Source organism: Heterodontus francisci, chromosome 24 (genome assembly GCF_036365525.1).
Source record: "Heterodontus francisci isolate sHetFra1 chromosome 24, sHetFra1.hap1, whole genome shotgun sequence".
Classification (NCBI taxonomy): Eukaryota; Metazoa; Chordata; class Chondrichthyes; order Heterodontiformes; family Heterodontidae; genus Heterodontus; species Heterodontus francisci.
Window position 1 is genome coordinate 29,318,313 of NC_090394.1, and position 24,920 is coordinate 29,343,232.

General features: G+C 43.2%; 1 protein-coding gene across 3 annotated transcripts in view; it reads right to left on the reverse strand.

The window, feature by feature from the left end:
- Positions 1-24,920, reverse strand: part of sdk1a (sidekick cell adhesion molecule 1a) — a 973,689-nt gene that overhangs the window by 617,433 nt on the left and 331,336 nt on the right. For all 3 annotated transcript variants that reach the window (XM_068055814.1, XM_068055813.1, XM_068055815.1), the window contains exon 2: positions 1,263-1,422. In XM_068055814.1, coding sequence (XP_067911915.1) covers positions 1,263-1,422 — 160 coding nt within the window. The remainder of the gene's footprint in view (positions 1-1,262; positions 1,423-24,920) is intronic.

Here is a 24,920-nt window from a genome sequence, read left to right on the forward strand (position 1 = left end):
TGTGATCGTTTCACAAGAGCATCTGCACTAGCTATTATCCCAGAATGGAAATACAATGGTGTTTCACACACTTCAGTAAAGGAGACACAGTAGACCAAATAAAACTAAGGCATTCACATATCCAATGCCATATAGCTAGCTCAGTGTAACAAGCAAAAAGAGAAAATGCTAATGATAGAGCAAGAGTACTGAATACAGTTTTTTACTCCACACTATAGGAAAAATGAGGTAATGGAGAGGACTTGGTGCAGATTTACTAGGAAGCAGTCTGGTGTAAGAAAATACAAAAACTTGGAAAATTGGGGCTGTTTTCATTGGAACAGTGGAAATTATGGAGTGATGTGACAAAGGTATTTAAAATTATGGAGGGATTGTGGACATTACATAGAAATAGACTGTTCCAATCGTTGAGGGATCTAGAACACGAGGACATAGATACAAGCTTAAAGGGGTGATTACAACCCTGATTTTAACTACTGTTTCTTCAATCCCTGCCACCTGACATTCTGCTTCCCTGCCCGCCAACTAGTTGCCCTTCCTGCCAGTTTAAGTAGGCAACTAATTGGAGGCACACTGATAAGGCACGGGAATTAAAATCACCCAAACGTCAATTACCGCAGTCAGGCCAGTCTATCCAGCAATGGCCCACACATGCCTGATTCCTGTGCCAAGTTACAATCAGAGCATAAATAGAAGAGATTTAAGAAATGGGGCAGGAGAAACTATTTTACACAGAAGATGATGAGACTGCAGAATGCGACCCCTACTCATCAGTTGTCTAATGACCAACCAGCTCTGGAGACGGGTAGTAATTAGAGTCTCTTTTGGAATTACGTTGGCTTCAATAGGACATACCCACTGAGAGAGGATGGAACCAAGTCAACCCTTTATGACAAGGCTTCATAATATGATACCTGAGCCAGGAAAGCACTCAAGGATGCTGTTGGTGAGCAATCAATTAGACTGGTTTATTAATGGGAGCTGGATGGGTTGACCTGAGCAGCCATTTTGTCCCAGGTAATCCTGCAAATCAATGTCCTAACAGATATGAATGCAGTCTACAATATGACCGACCAGTCTCCTGAGTTATATTACAAACTTTGTGTTAATCGGCATCTGAAACAGCGATGCATCAATGTGAAACAACTGGCAAAACTGGCCTACAAGTGCATTTTTAAAGAAAATGATCAGGCCCTGTTTGAATATACAAATAACAGAAGTTTTGCTGATTTTATTAATAGAATAGTACTCCCTTTAATTACCTGTATTCACTAGAGAATGCTGTGATAGCTGTATCATTTCGTAACCATTTAAACTCAAGTGGCCAACTTCCCTCTGCCAGGCATGTTAAGACCAGGCGATTCCCCTCCAAGTGAACCTGCGGTGGCCCTGGCTCAGTCTTAAAATATGGTGGAACATCATCTGAAAGAGAGAATGGGCATGTTGTAAACTTGTAGTGTGACAGAAATTAATACTATCATATTAATATGAATATATTGCATCCATTTCAGTTTGACACTCCCAGCAGAACTGGTGGATTATGGTAAAAGTTCAACAATAGCATTCAATAACAATCTTTGTAATAAAATAAAAATTATTGTGTTCATCCAAGTATGTCCATTTCCAGACATCTCATTTATCTGCAGTAACCGCATGACTGTTAATGTGTTATTCATCATGTGATTACAAGGACCAGTTAGATGCACGCTCTACAGCTTGTCATCAGGGGTCAGCAACGTGTCCATACATGGACACCAGATTCGCTGGTGAAAATTTTGAGGTCGTGACTGGTAATTTCAGGGATGAGAAATTTCCCATTGACTTCTTCTTCCAGACCAGTTCAACTTTTTAAAAAATTGCAACTATCAGTTTCACAGCTGACAGGTACTTACCACAGAGATAGCGCTTCCAAACCTCGGATAAGTTTGCGATTTTCAACTGGCTTTTTCAAAAAAATCAGAGAGGGGCACAGAGAGAGAGAGAGAGAGAGAAGCAGATAGAGAGGGGACGGTGACTCAGAGAGGGGGGAACAAAGAAAGGGGGGGGCAGCACAAATGGAGGGCAGCACAGAGAGGGGGGGGAGAGAGAGGGAGGGGGAGAGAGAGGGAGGGGGAGAGAGAGGGAGGGGGAGAGAGAGGGAGGGGGAGAGAGAGGGAGGGGGAGAGAGAGGGAGGGGGAGAGAGAGGGAGGGGGAGAGAGAGGGAGGGGGAGAGAGAGAGAGGGACAGACAGACTGAGAGGCAGAGAGAGAGAGAGAGAGAGAAAGAGAGAGGAGGGAGAGGAGGGAGAGAGAGCTATCAAGATCACTGACAGACAGGCATCTACCTGGAATACTCCGCATCGCTACAAGAAGTGTGTGGGCAAATATTGACTTCTTGTGCAAGCAAAAAAAAAAACAGGTATTAAATCAGTGTCCAACATATTGATGAGAAAGTAGGTCAATAAATTGGTCTTCTCATTTAAAACTGGACAAAAATCCACATTTGCTGTTGTTTTGATTCATAGTAAGATACATTTTTAATGCCTTTATCTTTCTGAAATTGTCTCAAGGCCCCTTATGTAAGACAACCATTGTAATGAGGCCCCCCCACACGAAAAGATTGGACACCCCTGTTCCAAGCCTTTAACCTTGCGTTTTAAAATAACCTAGCAGCTAGGCTATTTAAAGCACAGGTTTAAAAGCTTGTGTTATGTAAACTCATTTTAACATGGCAAAATTCACTTAGGGAATGTCTTGATTTCCACACTTTGGCACACACTACTTTCACCTGGGACAAGCTCAGTGGCATGTTGAAAGTTGCTGGACTTTTACTTCTATATAAATGTCACAATTCCACTGCTATCCATTTGGAATCACATTGTTCCAAAACTTGTATTAAGGGAAAAATAGGCAAGAAAATCCAAGGAATCTCCAGAAGTCAGCACTGTAAATGCCTCATGAATACAACAGTACAGTGTAATGGGGCTGAGTGATATTGGTGGAAACAGGATGCTGCTGATCCATATACAATAGTCCGTAAATACAATGGCACGATAAATCTTAATTTATGATGAACTGTCTACGATTACTCCACAAAATATGTGTTGCACTTACAGTTTTAAAAACTGTCGGGGAAGACATAGTAAAAATGTATTATGTTTCAATGACCATGCTAGAAACAGTCATTAACTGGTTGTTTTTTTGCAGCGAATTGGATTAAGGACATGTTTTACAAGTATGTCAAAGATCAGTAACTGCAATGTACATCATTTACTATCCAGTTTGAGGGCAGATAACGTGAGTGGCCAATGTCATTTGAAAGTTGTCTGTATCATATAATTACATTACGTTAAAAATGCACCTTTGCTAACACGTAAGCGATTTGGCTTGGACATAAATTGGTTAGTCTGGAGTACAATCTTACAGATTGTGGCTAAACATTTTGTAACTGAATAATACATGCAGTAACAACCACTCAACTTTTTGCAGAAAAGCTTTTTGTTAATAATTATCTTGTCAGAGCTGAATCGGAATCGACAGTGATAGACTGAGATATAGGCATAAGTGAATTTAAGAGAATCGCTTTATTGGAGGAACTAAACGGTGTTCTTTATTTGTAATTGTGTTTATCTAATTTTGTCACTAGCTTTGCTGAGCAAATGACATTTTGTCCATGAGAGTTTCTGTACTTTAGAATCCAGTTTAACAGCCTCTCAAGATGAATAAACTAGTCTTGGCTACCTACTGTTAATCTCACTGTCCCTTCCTGTGACACTCTGCTTTTCTGTTTTACATGACTCTTCTGAAGTACCATCTGCTTCACCCTATAAAATTCTCCTGATTTGGAGATCACTGCCCTTTTGTTGGCTGCGCTGTCTTCAGATACATATTACAAGCAGGTAGAGAGGTTGCACAAACAGAGACCATCACGAGTTAAATTGTCTTATGACAATAGCAGTGGGAGAAATGGTCTGTCTTCCTATTGCTGATTTTTCTACTGCCTCACCTCAACGACCGCAACAATACTCTGCGAGTTCTATGATTTATTGGATGAATGTGCACTCCTGACACAGTGTGAATCCAAACAGGTCATCCGATAAGGTCTATATAACACCGTGTCACGATGTAGCTAGCTCTATTCTGTCAACAAAAGTAATTCGCATTGACAGTGCATACGGTTTTGCTTGCTAGCTAGCTACTACAGTTGTACTGCTCTCCATTATGTTTGTATGCTTAGCTTCTTTAGTTATAGGTAGAACTGTGTTTTAAATTGGACTGTGTTTTGATGGCATTAGATTGACTATACATGTTATATACAGCTTAATTGCCCCCATGTCTGTGGCTGAGTCAAAAATGTTGTCAAATGGCCCATCCCTGCTTGTCATGTCGGTTGCTCCGTGCTTTATTTTAATTCATTCGGGTGATATGGGCTTCACTGGCTAGGCCAGCATTTATTGCTCATCCCTAACTGCCCTCGAGAAGGTGGTGGTGAGCTGCCTTCTTGAACCGCTGCAGTCCTTGGGGTGTAGGTACACCGACATGTGCTGTTAGGAAGGGAGTGCCAGGATTTTGACTCAGCAACAGTGAAGGAACAGTGATATAGTTCCAAGTCACAATGATGTGTAACTTGGAGGGGAACTTGCAGGTGATGGAGCTCTCATGCATCTGCTGCCCTTGTCCTTGGTAGAACAGTTAATTTCTCTCAATATCTCCAGCCACCCACCACTTCAGCTATGTATATTTAAAATACAGAGGCGCAGTAAACATTCTCGGTGTGACTAATCATCTAAAACTGAAAGAAATGCAGAGAAGTAAATGTCATTGTAACAGTGATGGTGTGTAAAGGTTATAGAGTCTGTTGCAAAATGACCTGAGCCAGTAGCATTATCAGAAGGAGCAGGAGAAGTAGTTTTATAGGAGAACTGGTGCAATTTGCATTATTTTCCTTGACGGATGAATCCATTACGACTGTGCTCAAGCTTTTTAGCAATACACATAGCAGAAATGCCACATAGTTTACAGCCAAAAACAGTAGAGTAACCCAACTAAGATTTTATAACCACTCACCTTTACAACCAAACTTTTATATTCCCTGGACCTCTTGCCATAAAACCAAGTCTTCTACATGAACTTAGGTGTCACTTTTGAGGTCTTGTAAACCTGAAGGCTCAAATCCCACTGCTCTTCCACAACAGCTAGTTTTTCTTTGTTTAAAGTTATTACTTCAACTTTGTTAAAATAGTTACCACCCCACATTTACTGACGTTATATTCTATATGTCACATTTTGACCATTCCACCATCTTATCAATGTCTTCTTGCAGGTTCCTTTAGCCCCAGAAAACCAAAGCCATGTCCTAACACAAACTCAGTACTCTTGTCAATGACTCCAGACTGTTTGCAACCTCAGAGTCCTATCTGATCCCATATCCTCTCCATCATAAAGACTGTCTCCATAACATTTCTTGTTTATTTCCCTACCATAGTTCATCTGCTACCAAAACCGTCATCAATTTTTTGTCAACTTTCTGCCATGCTTTCAGCCGCCTAGGCTGAATGCTCTCAAATTCAATCTCTAAACCCCTCCATCTCTCTCCCTTCCTTTCCTCCTTTAGGAACACCCTTAAAATCTGTCTCTTTGACCAAGCTTTTGGTCACCCCTCGGAATTTTTCTTCCTCTGGCTTGAGGGTCTGTCTTTTCTCCATGTAACGCCTTCAATGTTTTTCTACATTGAAAGCATCATATAAATGCAATCTGTTATGTAAGCAAATACAACAGACAATTAGTGTATAGCAGGGTTCCACAAAGAGCAAATGAAGTAAACAACCAATTAATCTGTTCTGTTGAGTCAGAACACAGGGAGAACTCCCTGTTCTCCTCTGAATACTGCCTTAATCTTGCAATTCAATGATTTGTGTATTTTATAAAGCCGCTTGAGTAACCAGTTTACAAATCACTACTTATAAATACAGCATAGTTTTCAGCATTTAGAGAATAGCTTGAAAAAAAAAGCACTTATCAAATTTGGTGTACATGTAATAAATTATTTTTAAATTACTGCGTGACAAATCGATGTTCGCAGATCTGTGGTGACACCCACCAATTGTTTATGACAGGATCCCAGGGGTTATGAAAAGCAAGTAATTAACCATGCTTACTGAAAATCCAATCACTGGTTTTTAAATTATGGCAACAGACCACAGTATACAGGTGCATAATAGGGTAGCACAGATGCCTTTGTGCACATCTATCTTTAAATGAATTCAACATCAGATGCCACCTTTATAAGGATATATAAAATCCTATCATGCATATGGGAGAGTCCTTCTCAATACCGAGCTCTGATCTGATGTGTGGGTCTGCGAACACCAGGCACATTGGGGAGGGAGGAAAACACTCAACGAATTATCTCCTGACCACAGTAAGCACTCCCTTCTGACTGATTCAGAGCAGAGTTAATGGGAACCCCAAGAGCTGGTTAACTGCTTTCTCAACCACAAAAGGCACAGAAAACACATAGAAGCATCAGACTTTCTCCCCCAGAAAACAGAAGGGTTAATAATAAAAAAAAGACTTTTAGCAAGCGTACAAACTGCTAAAAATAATGGTCCCAATCTTTACTTGGGTGGGAGGGGGAATTCCGGTCAAGAAGCTTGGAAGTCAGAATGGTTTGGAGGGTCGAGGGTGATCACAGGCAGATCAGAGACAGAGATGAGGCATCTGGTTGCTGGGAGGGGTGGGGGGGGGGGGAGGGGGTTGGTGGTGGCAGTGATCAGAGAGAGGGAAGTAAGTTAGCCTGAGTGCTGAGGGAAAGCACTCTTGTTCCTCCTGGCCCACAAATAGTTCTCGCCTCCCGTTCGCTACTGAATATTCCAACATTGGGGACAACCAGCCAGCCAGCCAGGGATAAATTTAAAATTGAGACCGAAAGTGTTAAGTGTTACAATATACTGTTAGCAAGAGACATATATGGCATAAAAAGTAACAGTCAACTCAGAAAATCCTGCAGTCCTGTCCCAGATCTCAAAAGGAGCACAGGTCAGAGACAGGGCTGTAACACTGGGGAGACCAAACATAGATTGGGTGACTGCTTTGCAGAACACCTCTGTTCAGTCAGTAAGCGTGATCCTGAGCTCCGACTCTGGCCTCTCAGTTCTTGGCCTCCTGCTGTGTTCCAATGAAGCTCAATGTAAGCTTGAGGAACAGCACCTCACCTTTCCATTAGGCACATTACAGTCTTCTGAGCTCAACACTGAGTTCCACAATTTCAGATTATAACCTCTGCCCCCATTTTGTTTCCTTTTCCTTTACTGCTTTTGTTTTTTTCTCTTGTTTTTCTCTTTTTTTGCTTTCAGACAGTTCATGATTCTGCCACTCACACCTCCTCCAAGCACATTTTATGCTTCTTTACTTCTCCCATTATCACTCCCTTTTGGACTTCAGAGTTCCGTGGATGACAGAAGAGAGACAGAGCAAGATGAAGCAAAAAGGGGAGAATATGACAGATGCCAGGTTAATAATGCAAGTGAATACCAGGCTGCATATCAAAAGTTCAGAGAGCAAGTGGAAAAGGAAATAAGAGAGGCAAAGAAATAGTATGAGACTGGCAGTTAAAATAAAAGGGAACCCAAAGTCGTTCATAGGCATATAAATTAAAGAGTAGTAAGAGGAGGGGTGGGACCAATGAGGGACCAAAAAGGGAATCTACAAATGGAGGGAGAGGGCAAGGCTGAGGTACTAAATGAGTACTTTGCATCTGTCTTTACCAAGAAAGATGTTGCTGCAAAAATCATTGTGAAAGAGGAGGGAATGAAGATACTGGAACGGCTAAAAATTTATACAGAGAAGGTATTAGAAAGGCTGGCTGTATGTAAAATTGATAAGTCACCAGGACCAGATGGAATGCATCTGAGAATGCTGAAAGAGGCAAGGGTGGAAATTGTGGAGGTACTGACCATAATCAACCCTCCTTAGATGTAGGGACTGGAGAACTGCAAATGTTACACCTTTTAAGAACAAGGGTGTAAGAATAAACCCAATAATTACAGGCTAGTAAGTTTAACCTTGGTGGCGGAAAAGCTTTTAGAAACGATAATCTGGGACAAAATTAACAGTCATTTGGACAAGTATGGACTAATTAATGAAAGCTAGCACAAATTTGTTCAAGGAAAATCATGTTTAACTAAATTGATTGAGTTTTTGATGAGGTAACAGAGATGGTTGATGAGGGCAATGCGGTTGATATGGTGTATATGGACTTCCTAAAGTGCCACATAGTAGACTTGCTGGCAAAGTTGAAGCCCATGGAATAAAAGGGAAAATTGGCAGCATGGATACAAAGTTGGCTGAGTGACAGGAAACAAAGTAGTGGGAACGGTCATTTTTCAGACTGGAAGAAGGTATACAGTGGGGTTTCCCACGGGTCGGTACTAGGACTACTGCTTAACTTGATATGTGTTTATAACCTAGACTTGGGTGCACAGGGCACAATTTCAAAATGTGCAGAGGACACAAAATTTGGAAGTATTGTGAACTGTAAGGAAGCTAGCGGCAGACTTCAAGAGGACATAGGCAAGCTGATGGAATGGCCAGACATGTGGCAGATGAAATTTAACGCAGAGAAGTGTGAAGTGATACACTTTGGTAGGAAGAATGAGGAGAGGCAATATAAAATAAAGGGTAGAATTCTAAAGTGGGTGCAGGAGCAGAGAGACCCGAGGGTATATGTGCACAAATGGCAGGGCAGGTTAAGAAAGTGGTTCAAAAGTCATATGGCATTCTGGGTTTTATAAATAGGAGCATAGAGTACAAAAGCAGGGAAGTTATGATGAACCTTTATAAAACACTGGTTCAGCCTCAACTGGAGTACTGCTTCTAATTCTGGACACCACACTCGAGGAAGGATGTGAAAGCATTAGAGAGGGTGCAGAAAAGATTTAGGAACATGGTTCCAGGTATGAGGGACCTCAGTTACATGGATAGTGCGGAGAAAGCTCGTGCTGTTCTTCTTAGAGCAGAGAAGGTTGGGAGGAGATTTGACAGAGGTGTTTAAAATCATGAGTGGTCTGGACAGAGTATATAGGAAGAAACTGTTCCCATTGGCAGAAGGGTTGAGAACCAGAAGACACCAATTTAAGGTGATTGGCAAAAGAGCCAACGGTGACAAGTAGAAAAACCTTTTTACGCAGTGTGTGGGAATGCACTGTCTGACAGTATGGTGGAGACATATTCAGTGGTGGCTTTAAAAAGGGAATTGGATAAACACCTGAACAGAAAACTTGCAGGGCTAAGGGGAAAGGGCAGAGGAGTGAGACAAGTTGAGTTGCTCTTGCAGAGAGTTGGCACAAACACAATTGGCTGAATGGCCTCCTTCTGTGCTGTAACCATTCTATGATTCATTCACAAGAGTGGAAAGTTAAACAGGCATTGGCCGTAACTCAAATACAGTGTCGAACACAAATGTTAAAATCAGGAAAATTATATCCTGGGGTTAGTTCTCTCCTTCATTTCCGGGCAAATTTCACTTATGCCAGAACAATCCTATCTTTGGTTATTACTTCATTCTTTTTATAACTAGAGTTATGTACTGGGAGATTTTTGAGAGAGTATTTTTATAATGTATAAGGTTAATACTGGGTGAGGTCTGAAATTTTGGAATAGGCCTGCATGGGCCTGGCAGTGTTCCCATGTTCAAAATCCAGAAAATACTGTCAATTGGTGAAGAAATGTTTTTAGAGAGAGATGAGTTCAGCACTGACCAACCAGAAGGATTGCGGCTAATTTATGACCCGATTTCATAACTTGCTCCTTCAGATTAATAATAATCAGTCTGCAGTTACAGGCAAATCAATTTTGTTATAAACAGTGTGGGGAGCAGCATACAAATTAAACCAAATGTTCGAGTAAACTGACACTGAAATTTATTAAGCCATCAGAATCACACCATCAATCAGATTACAGTCCAGCAGCAGTGGGATTAGAAACATCCGTGTGAATGGTGCAATCAGCCAGAGCAGGTCCTTCATTATGACACACTACTTGCCAGACAGAAATATTGCTCTGGGTGACTAGCCTTTATGTCAAAGACAGCTAGCATACATAGCACCTATCATACATCAAAACTGCATAGACTCATAGAATGATATAGCACAGAAGGAGGCCATACGGCCCATCATGCCATTGCTGGCTTTCTGAAACAGCTATCCAATCAGTCCCACGCCCCTATTCTTTCCCCATTGCCCTGCAATTTTTTTCCTCTTCCAGTATTTATCCAATTCTTTTTTGAAAGTTATTATAGAATCTGCTTCCACCACTCTTTCAAGCAGGACATTCCACATCTTAACAACTCGCACCACAAAAATATTTCTCATCTCCCTTCTGGTTCTTTCGCCAATTACCTTAAATCTGTGCCCTCTGGTTACTGACCCTTCTTCCACTGAAAACAATTTCTCCTTATTTACTCTTTCAAAACCCTTCATGATTTTGAACACCTCTATTAAATTCCCCCTTAACCGTCTCTGGCCGAAAGTGAACAACCCCAGCTTCTCCACAAAACTGAAGTTCTGGATTAAATTGATTTCCCATGTCCTCACTTATATGGGAGGTGACATTCAACTGCTGCTTGCCCATTTCTTACCTGAAAAATATACAGAGGAAAACTGGGTGGGCACTTCGAACATCCCTTTAATGCCCGAGGTTCACCTCTTTCAATTTTCAGGTAACAAGCACCTAGCACTCCTACCCAAAGCAGGTGGGAGGCTGTTTAAATATGCACATCATGATCTATGCAGGTTGTACCTCAATTGCCATTTCCATGTAGAAATGGGTGGAACTAACGTTCCCTCTAAGCTATGCGGCAGCCTGGGAGTTACCATGCAGGCTATGCACAAGCTATCTACTTTAAGATACCACGTGTGCACAGCCGTGCAAAAAAATGGAAAGGTACTGCTCACTTGAATGAATCAGCCGCACAACACAAAATGAAATTTGAGGAAATGTTGGGTGGAACATCTTTTAATTCATTCACAGAATGTGGGCAACGCTAGTAAGGCCAGTATTTATTGGCCATCCCCATTTGGCCTTGAGAAGGTGAGCCACTTTCTTGAATACAAGTGCCTTGCTAGGCCATTTCAGAGGGTAGTTAAGAGTCAACCACATTGCTGTGGGCATGGAGTCACATATAAGCCAAACAGGGAAGGATGGCAGATTTCCTTCCCCAAAGGACATTAATGAACCAGATGGGCTTTTACAAAAATCCAGTCAGTTCATGGTCACCATGATGCTAGCTTTGTTATTCCTGATATTATGGAATTAATTGACTTTAAATTCCCCAGCTTCTGTGGTAGGTTTGAACTCATGGGGGGAATTTTCTCAGGCAGGTGAAAGTGGTTTGGAGGAGGGAGGGGCCCAGAAAATTCCTAAATTGTTGGGTCAGTATCCTGACGTGCTCCCACTGCTTTCCATCTTTCTCAGGGGCAGGTAAGGAGTGAAGTCTGGAACACCCGCGGCTGAAGCAAGAAGACAAGTGAAGTCCTTAAGCAGGCTCTAGAGAGGTTTTGCATGTGGATTTCCTGTTTTCCAACAGTGGAGCAGTTCCACACTGTCTCTCCAACCTGCAGACATGGCCTGGTGAGAGGCTGCTTTGCAAAACATTCAGAGCGTACTATCACTATGTGACAGGCAATTGCCAGCTGTTTAGAAGGCACTTAACCTGACCAGCACCTCACTCACCTTCAGCTGCACTTCCCTGCTGCCAGCCTTCACAGCTGAACAGGAACAGCTTATGCAGCTCCACTGTCCACCTCTGCTGAGGGTCTAGGGCAGGAGGTGTACCACTGCTAAACGTTCCAGCAGCAGCAGTAGCCACATCAGTCGCAGCACCAGCTGCCTCCACTTCAGCCACATGCCCCTCCACAGGGAAGACGGGATAGCCATCGAGATACAGCTAGAAGGAGGTGAGACCCCCACCCCCCCAACAGAGAATCTACAGGCAGAGAACCAGCCACACCAACATATGCATGCACTAGTGCCTCAGGAGGCTCAGGCTCTCACAGCTAGTCGAAGCTGACAGCTGCATCCTCATGGTGCTAGACCGCCTTCCCAACGGACCAGGTAGGCATGCATTGCCAGTGGCCGACAAGGTGCCTGTCACTGAAGGCCAACATGCCCCTCCCCCACCCCACATCCCACAACAATGCATCCCTGCCTCTCCCCAACTTGTGTTATCTCTTCTCCTGCAAAGAAAGAATGCAGGGAAGTGAGAGTGGTTGGTATGGCTTGTGTGGAAAGGAGGGAGGACATTTAGAATCATAGAAAGTTTAAGGCACAGAAAGAGGCCACTTGGCCAACATGTGTGTGCCGGCCGAAAAACGATCCACCCATTCTAATCCTACCTCCAGCATTTGGTCTGTAGGCCTGCAGATTGCTGCACTTGAGATGCATATCCAGACTCCTTTTGAATGAGTTTTGGGTTTCTGCCTCAACTACCCTTTCAGGCAGTGAGTTCCAGACCCCCACCACCCTTTGGGAAAAAAAATGTTTCCTCAACTTCCCTCTAATTTTTCTACCAATAACTTTAAACCTATGCCCCCTAGTCACTGACCTCTCTGCTAAGGCTCTTCCCATCCACTCTATCCGGGCCCCTCACAATTTTATACATTTCAATCAGATCTCCCCTCAGCCTTCTCTATTCCAAGCAGAACAACCCCAGCCTATCCAATCTTTCCTCATTGCTGCATTTTTCCCAGTCCTGGCAACATCCTCGTAAATCTCCCCTGTACCCTCTCTAGTGCAATTGCATCCTTTCTGTAATGAGGCGACCAGAACTGCACACAGTACTCAAGTTGTGGCCTAAGCAATAAGTTATACAGTTCCAGTTTAACCTCCCTGCTCTTATATTCTATACCTTGACTAATAAAGGAGGATTCCATATGCCTTCTGAACCACCTATCGACCTGTCCTACTACCTTCAGGGATCTGTAGACATTCACTCCAAGGTCCCTCACTTCCTCCACACTTCTCAGCATTTTCCCATTAATCATGAATTCCTTTGCCTTGTTTGACCTCACCAAGTGCATCACCTCACACCACTTCTCCAGGTTGAATTCCATTTGCCACTTTTCTGCCCATCTGACCAGACCATCAATATCTTCCTGCAGCCTACAGCTATCCTCCTCACAATCTACCACACGGCCAATCTTTGTGTTGTCGGTAAACTTCTTGATCGTGTCCCCTATATTTACGTCCAAATCGTTAATATATACCACAAAAAGCAGGGAACCCCATATGGAGCCCTGTGGATCGGCACTGGAAACAGCCCTTGTGGAGGGCGACTGTGAGGGTGTGAGAGGGCAATAGGCCGAGGGTGTTGGCTGCTCAGATGGGGTTATGAGGAGCCTGCAGGGAGAGGAATGAGTTGAGTTACAATGTGTGTTGACCTGAGAATGCTATAAAGCTCAGAGTGCAGGGCTTGTCACCTGAAGGTTTTATGCCACTCACCTGTCATAACTGCCTAAGGTTCTAGATTATCTTGGTACATGGTCTCCAGTTTGGAGGGAGCACACTGCTGCTGCTCACTTCCTCAGCCACTTCCACCCATGTCTGCTTGCTTCGAGAGGCTGTCCTCTTCCTTCTGTCCTTGGGAGAGTTCACCTCGCTGCAGCCCCTCAGCTGGACCTCCAGATAAGAGTGGGAGACCCAGGGGCCAGCTTTCCCAGGTCTCTTCACCATTCCTGTGAGTGCTGCAGCCTAAAAAATCCAACAATCACTGAGCTTCTCTGTAACATGCCGTGGTTCCTTGAAGGAGAAATCCTTCCCCTGACAAAATGGCCACGTCAACCTGCCCGTCCTCCCTAATTGGTCTTGGAGCCCAGAGGTGGACTCTTAATTGCTCGCCTTTCAGAAAGGGCAACTGGATGGTCCGCAATTCCTATGTTTGGGTTCCTGATCCAAAAATGGTCTTGACGCTTCTCCAAAAAGTAAGACAGTAAGATTCTGCCACGTGTCTTTGACTTCTGGATTATTATTTAAGATAACAATTATGTTACTGTACCCCATGTACAGTGCACTAGGCTGTGTTGCCTAACCAGTGTTCCTGAAAAGGAACTGCTGAAAGTTGCCCCAAAAATGTTATGCAAAGCTTGGAAAGAGGGTGTGGAGGGTGCAATTTGTGAGCTCCTCTGGGTCGCATGAAACTACAGCAGCCAACAGCTTCTTGTTGGCCCATTCTCACCCACCTATACCTGAACAGGCCTAACCTGCCAAGCATCTCCGTGCAGTAGGCAGTGCATTTCTGGCTTCCCAAAGCTGGCAAGCTGCAGTACGGCCTATTTGGCCCTAAAGCTTGCCACTTGAACTCAAAAAAAAGCCAAACCCTAAAAAATAGCTCAGGTGTCCTGACCGTGACTTCAGGTGGATGCCCATTTTGGGCTGAATTTAAAAATTACTCTCCCCAAGCCTTTACAAAAGGCAGGTTAATTCCTGGAGAATTGCAATAATACTTTTGCATGAATAAATATGAAGGTTGCTACTTTAAAGATTATCTCAGGTGCACTATGAACAAAGAAGTATAGTAAAAACAGGAAATGCTGGAAACACAGTCGAAACTCAATCAATTTATTTAACTCACGGCACTATTCTCATAACATTTGTAGAGTACACACAACCAGAAGCGAAGTTCAGTCCCTAAGTTTTATACTAGTGCTTAAACATTTATTTATTCAGTATTTCAAAGTATGAGAAGAAATCTTCCTGCTTTGTTTTCTTTACAATATATAATGAAAATAAAGTTAATGGTTATAGATAGCAGAACACTACACACCTTACTCTGATCGGTTTCTTTAGCACTGCTCATTACATCTCTGCAACTGATGCCGGAGATTATTTTTGTCTTCAAACAAATCCTGACAAGAAGCAGGAATTGAATAAGAGGTTACAGGGTTATTTGCTCAGTAGTGCATGACTGTATGTTCTGGGACAGCAGTAAGAGTTTTCTTTTCCAGGGACTACTGTAATATTTACATGAAATCATTAAGTGAAAAGATTGACATGATTGTTGGGTTTTATGGAATTAATGGTTGAATTGTTGCTTTTTGATAAATAGCTTTCTAGTGCATCTTTAGCACTCACCAACATGGTCATCGTCATCAAAATAACAGTCAGAATGCTGAGGAGATTAGTATCAATCCAGTTGGGAAAGCAATTATTGACATTAAATGGGTTGGCTGACAGAGCTTCAGGGGTGCAGTAAACAGTGCGCCTGAATTAGAGATGCAGAAAACTCTGGGAGGTTCACTGGTGTGATAACACTTCTCACATCTAGGTCGGACTGAAACAATGGTCACTTAGACTGATTCTTCGCATTGAAGTTGTAAGACTTACAGATTGTAACGGCATCCAGGCAATTGAGGCACCGGCTGGCCAACGAACAAACTACTCAACTAAATAATTAAAATCATTAAAAAAAAGCTCTTTGACAGGTATATCACAATGAACTTTCCTTTTTCTGAACATGCAATTCTTGAAATGGGAGAGAAAGAGCCATATTTAAAAAATCACCTTGTGAGACAAGCTCAAATTGGCAAGGCTCAAGACGTTTTCATTTTTTTTTGTAACCTCGATGAAACAAATAATCATGATTAAACCATCGGTATATGTGCAGAGGGTCCAATCCACAAGGTCAAAGAGTGCAATAAGCTCCTTTAGAGCACGAGTCCTTACAGAAAGGAAAAGAAACAACTTTCATTTACACAGCACCTTTCACAACCTCAAATTATCCCAAAACACTTCACAATGAATGAATTATTTTTCAAGTGTAGTCACTGTTGCAATGTAGGGAAATATGGTGCACAATATTGTGCACATCAAGATCCCACAAACAGCAATGAAATAAAAGCAATAAAAAAGGAATGAAACCAGACGGACCACCCGGCATCGACCTCGGCACCGACCTCGGAAACGACAACGGCAAACCCAGCCCCGTCGACCCTGCAAAGTCCTCCTGACTAACATCTGGGGGCTTGTGCCAAAGTTGGGAGAGCTGCCCCACGGACTAATCAAGCAATAGCCTGATATAGTCATACTCACGGAATCATACCTAACAGACAATGTCCCAGACACTGCCATCACCATCCCCGGGTATGTCTTGTCCCACCGGCAGGACAGACCCACCAGAGGTGGGGGCACAGTGGTATACAGTAGGGAGGGAGTTGCCCTGGGAGTCCTCAACATCGACTCCGGACCCCATGAAGTCTCATGGCATCAGGTCAAACATGGGCAAGGTAACCTCCTACTGATTACCACCTACCGCCCTCCCTCAGCTGATGACTCAGTACTCCTCCATGTTGAACAGCACTTGGAGGAAGCACTGAGGGTGGCAAGGGCACAAAATGTAACCTGGGTGGGGGACTTCAATGTCCATCACCAAGAGTGGCTCGGTAGCACCACTACTGACCGAGCTGGCCAAGTCCTAAAGGACATAGCTGCTAGACTGGGCCTGCGGCAGGTGGTGGGGGAACCAATACGAGGGAAAAACATATTTGACCCCGTCCTCACCAATCTGCCTGCCGCAGATGCTTCTGTCCATGACAGTATTGGTAGGAGTGACCACCACACAGTCCTTGTGGAGATGAAGTCCCGCCTTCACATTGAGGATACCGTCCATCGTGTTGTGTGGCACTATCACCATGCTAAATGGGATAGATTTCGAACAGATCTAGCAATGCAAAACTGGGCATCCATGAGGCGCTGTGGGCCATCAGCAGCAGCAGAATTGTACTCCACCACATTCTGTAACCTCATGGCCCGGCATATCCCCCACTCTACCATTACCATCAAGCCAGGAGACCAACCCTGGTTCAATGAAGAGTGCAGGAGGGCATGCCAGGAGAAACATCGGGCATACCTCAAAATGAGGTGTCAACCTGGTGAAGCTACAACACAGGACTATCTGCGTGCCAAACTACGTAAGCAGCATGCGATAGAGCTAAGCGATACCATAACCAACGGATCAGATCTCAGCTCTGCAGTCCTGCCACATCCAGCCGTGAATGGTGGTGGACAATTAAACAAATAACTGAAGGAGGTAGCTGCACAAATATCCCCATTCTCAATGATGGGGGAGCACAGCACATCAGTACGAAAGATGAGGCTGAAGCATTTGCAACAAACTTCAGCCAGAAGTGCCGAGTTGATGATCCATCTCGGCCTCCTCCTGAAGTCCCCAGCATCACTGATGCCAGACTTCAGCCAATTCGATTCACTCTGCGTGATATCAAGAAACGACTGAAGGCACTGGATACTGCAAAAGCTATGGGCCCTTACAATATTCCAGCAACAGTACTGAAGACCTGTGCTCCAGAACTTCCTGCGCCCCTAGCCAAGCTGTTGCACTACAGCTACAACACTGGCATCTATCCTGCAATGTGGAAAATAGCCCAGGTATGTCCTGTACACAAAAAGCAGGACAAGTCCAACCAGGCCAATTACCGCCCCATCAGCCTACTCTTAATCATCAGTAAAATTATGAAACGTGTCATCAACAGTGCCATCAAGCAGCACTTGCTTAGCAATAACCTGCTCTGTGATACCCAGTTTGGGTTCCGCCAGGGCCACTCAGCTCTTGACCTCATTACAGTCTTGGTTCAAACATAGACAGAAGAGCTGAACTCAAGAGGTGAGGTGAGAGTGACTGCCCTTGACATCAAGGCAGCATTTGACCGAGTATGGCATCAAGGAGCCCTAGCAAAACTGAGATCAATGGGAATCAGGGGGAAAACCCTCCGCTGGCTGGAGTCATTCCTAGCACAAAGGAAGATGGTTGTGGTTGTTGGAGGTCAATCATCTGAGCTCCAGGACATCACTGCAGGAGTTCCTTCAGGGTAGTGTCCTAGGCCCTTCAGCTGCTTCATCAATGACCTTCCTTCAATCATAAGGTCAGAAGTGGGGATGTTTGCTGATGATTGCACAATGTTCAGCACCATTTGTGACTCCTCAGATACTGAAGCAGTCTGTGTAGAAATGCAGCAAGACCTGGACAATATCCAGGCTTGAGCTGATAAGTGGCAAGTAACATTCGCGTCACACAAGTACCAGGCAATGACCATCTCCAACAAGAGAGAATCTAACCATCTACCCTTGACATTCAACGGCATTACCATCGCTGAATCCCCCACTATCAACATCCCAGGGGTTACCATTGACCAGAAACTGAACTGGAGTAGCCATATAAATACCTTGGCTACAAGAGCAGGTCAGAGGCTAGGAATCCTGAGGCGAGTAACTCACATCCTGACTCCCCAAAGCCTGTCCACCATCTACAAGGCACAAGTCAGGAGTGTGTTGGAATACTCTCCACTTGCCTGGATGGGTGCAGCTCCAACAACACTCAAGAAGCTCGACACCATCTAGGATAAAGCAGCTTGCTTGATTGGCACCCCATCTACAAACATTCACTCCCTCCACCACCGACGCACAGTGGCAGCAGTGTGTACCATCTACAAGATGCACTGCAGCAATGCACCAAGGCTCCTTAGACAGCACCTTCCAAACCCACGACATCTACCAACAAAAAGGACAAGGGCAGCAAATACATGGGAACACCACTACCTGCAAGTTCCCCTCTAAGTCACACACCATCCTGATTTGGAACTATATCGCCGTTCCTTCCTTGTCGCTGGGTCAAAATCCTGGAACTCCCTTCCTAACAGCACTGTGGGTATACCTACCCCAAATGGACTGCAGCGGTTCAAGAAGGCAGCTCACCACCACCTTGTCAAGGGCAATTAGGGCAATAAATGCTGGCCTGGCCAGTGACGCCCACATCCCATGAATGAATAAAAAAAAAGATAATCTGTTTTAGTAGTGTTGGTTGAGGGATAAATGTTAGCTCAGACAGGAAGAGAACTCTCCTGCTTGTCTTTGAATGTTGTTGTGAGATCTTTTGCCACCATTTAAGAGGGTGCACAGATCTTGGTTTCAGCATCTCATCCAAAAGACAGTGCCCCCCAACAGTACAGCAATTCCTCAGTACTGCAGTGAAGCGTCAGCCTAGATTATATGTTCAAAGGCCCAAATTTAATTCAGTCAGCTAAAACAATTACCCTGATCTCAGCAGTGAGACATTGAGATTTTAACTACCAGCATCTGCATGCCTCTGGTCACTTGCCCTCCTAATTGTTGGCAATAGGTCAGCAGGCAGGAGCAGAAAGTTGGGCGGCAGGAGGCCACCAGTGGAGCTGATAGGAACAGTCCCCGGCACACAGGTAAGTCATGGGGAGGGGATTTCGGGAGGGCCTCAGACTGACCGGAGCAGCACTTCCTGGTCCAACAGAAAGAAAGTTAGAATGGAAAATTGCAGGAAGAGAGTGGAACATTGATGGGCAAGCTACCCTGGTAATTATAACAGCTTGCCAGCCAAGTTTCTGTCAGCAGGGTTAAAATCACCCTCACATCTCTGGAGATGGGCTTGAACCCACACCTCTGACTCGGAGGGATGAGTGCTACCACTGAACCATCTCATACATGTTATATTAATTTATGATCATAATTGTAAATCCAAGTGTTCTAATTTCTTTTGACACAATGAAGGTTGCACAGGGATAAAAAAAAAAAGACTTCTAGAAGCAGATCAAAAGCCCAAATTCTGTAAATTGAAAGAAAATTCTCGAGATGCAGAAATTATTAGAAAGTTAAAGATTATGTGGGATGAAGGTCCAATGATGCCAACGTATTGCTTCCTGGTGGAGGCAGATTGTTTACTTAAAGAATTAATGAATAACTAATATATTCGGAGGGAAAATTGTTTTGCTGGAGGGGATTTTCAACAGCTCCTACCAGTTTGTTCGAGAAATTTCCAAGCCTGTTTGTAAAGAAGCACTGAGACTAGGATGCTTTGGCGAAGATTGTTTATTGCTTGCCACAGAGTTTAATTCTGCTCTCCAAACAACACCTCCAGCCAGTGCTGGCTGGGTCTTCTTTACATAGACACACTTGAATACAATCAACTAATTAACACCTAACACCTGTTCACCCTATTATCTTGGACTACCAGGTATTTATCATCCACTAACAGAGCTTCAGACCCTAACACAGTTATTCCGAGAATATTGAGAGAATCAATTGTAGGAAGCTACATTAACAAAAGTAATATATGGCCGCAATATGGCACAGTGGCGCAGTGGTTAGCACCGCAGCCTCACAGCTTCAGGGACCCGGGTTCTGCCTGTGTGGAGTTTGCAAGTTCTCCCTGTGTCTGCGTGGATTTCCTCCGGGTGCTCCAGTTTCCTCCCACATGCCAAAGACTTGCAGGTTGATAGGTAAATTAGCCATTATAAATTGCCCCTAGTATAGGTAGGTGGTAGGGAAATATAGGGACAGGTGGGGTGTGGTAGGAATATGGAATTAGTGTAGGATTAGTATAAATGGGTGGTTGATGGTCGGCACAGACTCGGTGGGCCGAAGGGCCTGTTTCAGTGCTGTATCTCTAAACTAAACTAAAATTGAGAAAATTCAAGCTTAAAGAAAACATGAGAGTAACACCCAACAAAAAATTGTTTGAGAGCGACTTCTCAAACTAGGGGATGGAAAATTGGAAGATTCAATTGAAATACCAGAGAATTGTTTTTCCAAAGATTCAAATTGTGTTGATTTCCTATTTGGTGAAAGCTTTGATGTATTCGATATCTATTATTTGGAAGCTAATCTTTGCACTAAAAATGAAGATACAGTAAATTTGAATGAAAAGGATTCAGAATAGCAGTCTGCTGTATTAAAAGAGGACACCAGCTTTGACTCTATGGATAAAGGTAATAAGAGTCTGCACCCTCCAGAGTCTCGACACAGTAACTTCAAAGGGCATGCACTGCCCAAGCTTAAACTCAAGGAAGCACCACTTATAATGTTGCTACAAAATGTGAATTCTAAACAAGGATTTTGTAATGTAACAAATTTGGTAGTTAGGAAGCTGCTTACTTCAATGATCAATGCTGAAATTATAACTGGCAGATTCCAAGGAAATAAAATGCTTATTCCTCAAATAATACTGAGTCCATGAGATGTAAACCTGGCTTTTCAGCTCAGCAGAAAACAGTTCCCAATTAGGCTGTCATGTTCAATGACTATAAACAAGTCACAAGACTCCTGACAAGATTTGTATTTATATTCCTAGGCCTGTTTTCACTCAATGAAGAGTGCACCAGCAAATAAGGTCAGAGTAGGGGAAAATGGTAAAAAGACAGAATTAAAGGCTCATTATCTGAATGCACATAGCATTCAAAACAAGATGTATGAACTGATAGCACAAATAGAAATAAATGGGTATGATATGATGGCTATTTCAGAGAAGTAGTTGCAAGGTGACCAAGGCTGGGAACTATATATTCAAGGGTAATTGACATTTCGGAAGGATAGGAAGAAAGGAAAAGGCAGTGAGGTAGCTCTGTTAATTGAGGATGAGATCAGTTAAGTAGTGAGAAATGATCTTGGCTCAGAAGATCAAGATATAGAATCAGTTTGGGTGGAGATAAGAAATAGCAAAGGAGAGGAGTCACTGGTGGGAGTAATTTATTGGCCCCCTAACTGTAGCTACACTGTAGGACATAATTTAAATCAAGAAATAATGGCGAATAGTAGGAAAGGTCCTGCAATAATCATGGGCGATTTTAATCTTCATACAGATTGGACTAATCAAATTGGCAAAGGTAGCCTGGAGGATGAGTTCATAGAGTGTATTAGGGACAGTTTTTGAGAACAATAGATTCTGGAACCAAATGGGGAGTAGGCTATTTTAGACCTGGTAATGTGTAATGAGACAATGTTAATAAATGACTGTGTCATAAGGAATCCTCTAGGCAAGTGTGTTCACAACATGATAGAATTTCACATTCAGTTTGATGGTGAGAAGTTTGGGTCTGAAACTAGTGTCTTAAACTTAAATGAAGGCAATTACAAGGGTATGAAGTCAGAGTTGGCTGAAGTGGACTGGAAAAATAAGTTAATAGGTAAGACAGTAGAGAAGCAGTAGCAGACATTTAAGGAGATATTTCAAAACTCTCAACAAAGATATATTCCATTGAGAAAGAAAGACTCTGAGAAGGATGCACTGTCTGTGGCTAACTAAGGAAGTTAAGGATGGTATCAAATTGAAAGAAAAGGCATAAAATGCTGCAAAGAATAGTGGTAGGCCAGAAGATTGGGAAAATTTTATAAACAGCAGAGGTTGACTGAAAAAAAGGGAGAAATTAAGAGAATAAGAGCAAACTAGCAAGAAATATAAAAACAAACAGTAAAAGCTTCAGTACAAATATATAAAAAGAGCTAAGTAAGTGTTGGTCCCTTAGAGGATGAGACAGGGGAAAGGAAATGGCAGAGACTTTGAACAAGTATTTTGTATCTATCTTTTCAGTTGAAGACACAAAAAGCACCCCAAGAATCGCAGAAGATCAAGAGGTAAAAGGGAGAGAGGAATTTAAAACAATCACTATCAGTAGCAAAAACGTACCAGGAAAGCTAGTAGGACTAAAGGCTGTCAAGTCTCGCAGACCTGATGGCCTGCATCCAAGGGTCTGAAAATAAGTGGCTGCAGAGATAGTGGATGCATTGGTTGTAATCTTGCAAAATTCCCTAGATTCTGGAAAGGTCCCAGCGGATTGGAAAACCGCAAATGTAACATTTCTGTTCAAGAAATGGCGGGGCTGGTGACAGAAAGCGGGACAGTGGCACAGTGGTTAACACTGCAGTCTCACAGCTCCAGCAACCTGGGTTCAATTCTGGGTACTGCCTGTGCAGAGTTTGCAAGTTCTCCCTGTGTCTGCGTGGGTTTCCGCCGGGTGCTCCGGTTTCCTCCCACAGCCAAAGACTTGCAGGTTGATAGGTAAATTGGCCATTGTAAATTGCCCCTAGTGTAGGTAGGTGGTAGGAGAATGGTGGGGATGTGGTAGAGAATATGGGATTAATGTCGGATTAGTATAAATGGGTGGTTGTTGGTCGGCACAAACTCGGTGGGCCGAAGGGCCTGTTTCGGTGCTGTATCTCTAAATAAACCACAGGCCGGTTAGCCCAACATCTGTCATTCAGAAAATGCTAGAATTCATTATTAAGGAAGTAGTAGCGGGACATTTATAAAATCATAATGCAATCAGGGAGAGTCAGCATGCTTTCATGAAAGGGAAATCATGTTTGACAAATTTATTACAGTTCTTTGAGGACATAACAAGCAGGGTGGACAAAGGGGAACCAGAAGAGGTAGTGCATTTGGATTTTCAAAAGGGATTCGGTAAGGAGCCACATAAAAGGTTACTACACAAGATAAGAGCTCATGGTGTTGGGGTAATATATTAGCATGGATAGAGGATTAGCTAACAAACAGGAAACAGACAGTTGGGATAAATGGGGCATTTTCAAGCTGGCAAACTGTAACTAGTGGAGTGCCACAGGGATCAGTGCTGGGACCTCAACTATTTACGATCTATATTAATGACTTTGATGAAGGTAACGAGTGTACTGCAGCCAAATTTGCAGATGATACAGAGATGGGTAGGAAAGCAAGTTGTGAGGAGGACACAAAGTGCCTTCAAAGAGATATGGATAGGTTACAGCTAAGGAACAAAAGAGGTGCAAATACATTGCTCGGTGTAGTCTATAGGCCACCAGCTAGTGGAAAGATTGGAGAGGAACAAATTTGCAAGGAAATTACAGAAAGGTGGAAGAATTATATAGTATAATGGGGGACTTTAATTATCCAAATATAGACTGGGATAGTAGTAGTGTAAAAGGCAGAGAGAGACAAGAGTTCCTAAAGCGTGTTCAGGAAAATTTTCTATAGCAGTATGTTTCCAGTCCAATGAGAGGGGAGGCACTACTGGACCTGGTTCTTGGGAATGAGGTGGGCCAAGTGGATCAAGTGTCAGTCGGAGAACACTTAAGGGACAGTAATCATTGTATTATTATGTTTAAGCTGGTTGTGGGAAAGAACAAAGTACAATCCAGAGTAAGAATAACTAACTCGGGGGAAAGCCAACTTCAATGGTGTAAGAATGGATCTGGGCCTAATAAATTGGAATCAAAGGTTGGCAGGAAAAATGGAAGCTCAACAATGGGCTACCTTCAAAGAAGAGATAGTTCATGCAGTCAAGGTATATTCCCTCGAAGGGGAAAGGTAGGGCAAACAAATCCAGAGCTCCCTGGATGGCAAAAGAGATCGAGATGAAGAAGAAAAAGTGTACTTATGACAGATATCAGGTAGATAATACAATGGAGAAACAGGCTGAATATAGAAGGTTCAGAGGGGAAGTGAAAAAGCAAATAAAAGAAAAGAGTGTGTATGAAAAGAGACTGGGGCAGCTAACATAAAAGAGAACCCCAAAGTCTTCTACAGGCATATAAATAGTAAAAGGGTGATAAAAGGTGGAGTAGGGCCAATTAGGGACGAAAAGATGGTTCTATGCATGGAGGAAGGGGGAATATCTTTATCAAGGAAGATGATGCTACCAGGCTATGGTGGAAGAGGAGGTAATTAATACACAAGAAGGATTTAAATTGATGAGGAGGTATTAGATAGGCTGCCTATACGTAAAGTTGATAAAATTCCAGGGCCAGATCAGATGCAACCAAGGACATTGAGGGAAGTGAGAGTGGAAACTTTGGAGTCACTGGTCATAATTTTCTAGTCTTTTTAGACTCTGGGGTGGTGCCAGAGGACTGCAGAATTGCAAATGTTACACCCTTGTTCAATAAAGGATGCAAAGATCAGCCCAGCAACTGCTGGACAGTCAGATTAACTTTGGTGGTGGGGAAACTTCTAGCAACGATAATTCGGGACAAAATTAATAGTAACATGGACAAATGTGGGTTAATTAAGGAAAGCCAGCACAGATTTGTTAAGGGAAAATCGTGTTTAACTAACGGAGTCTTTTGAAGAGGTAACAGAGAGGGTTGATATGGGCAAT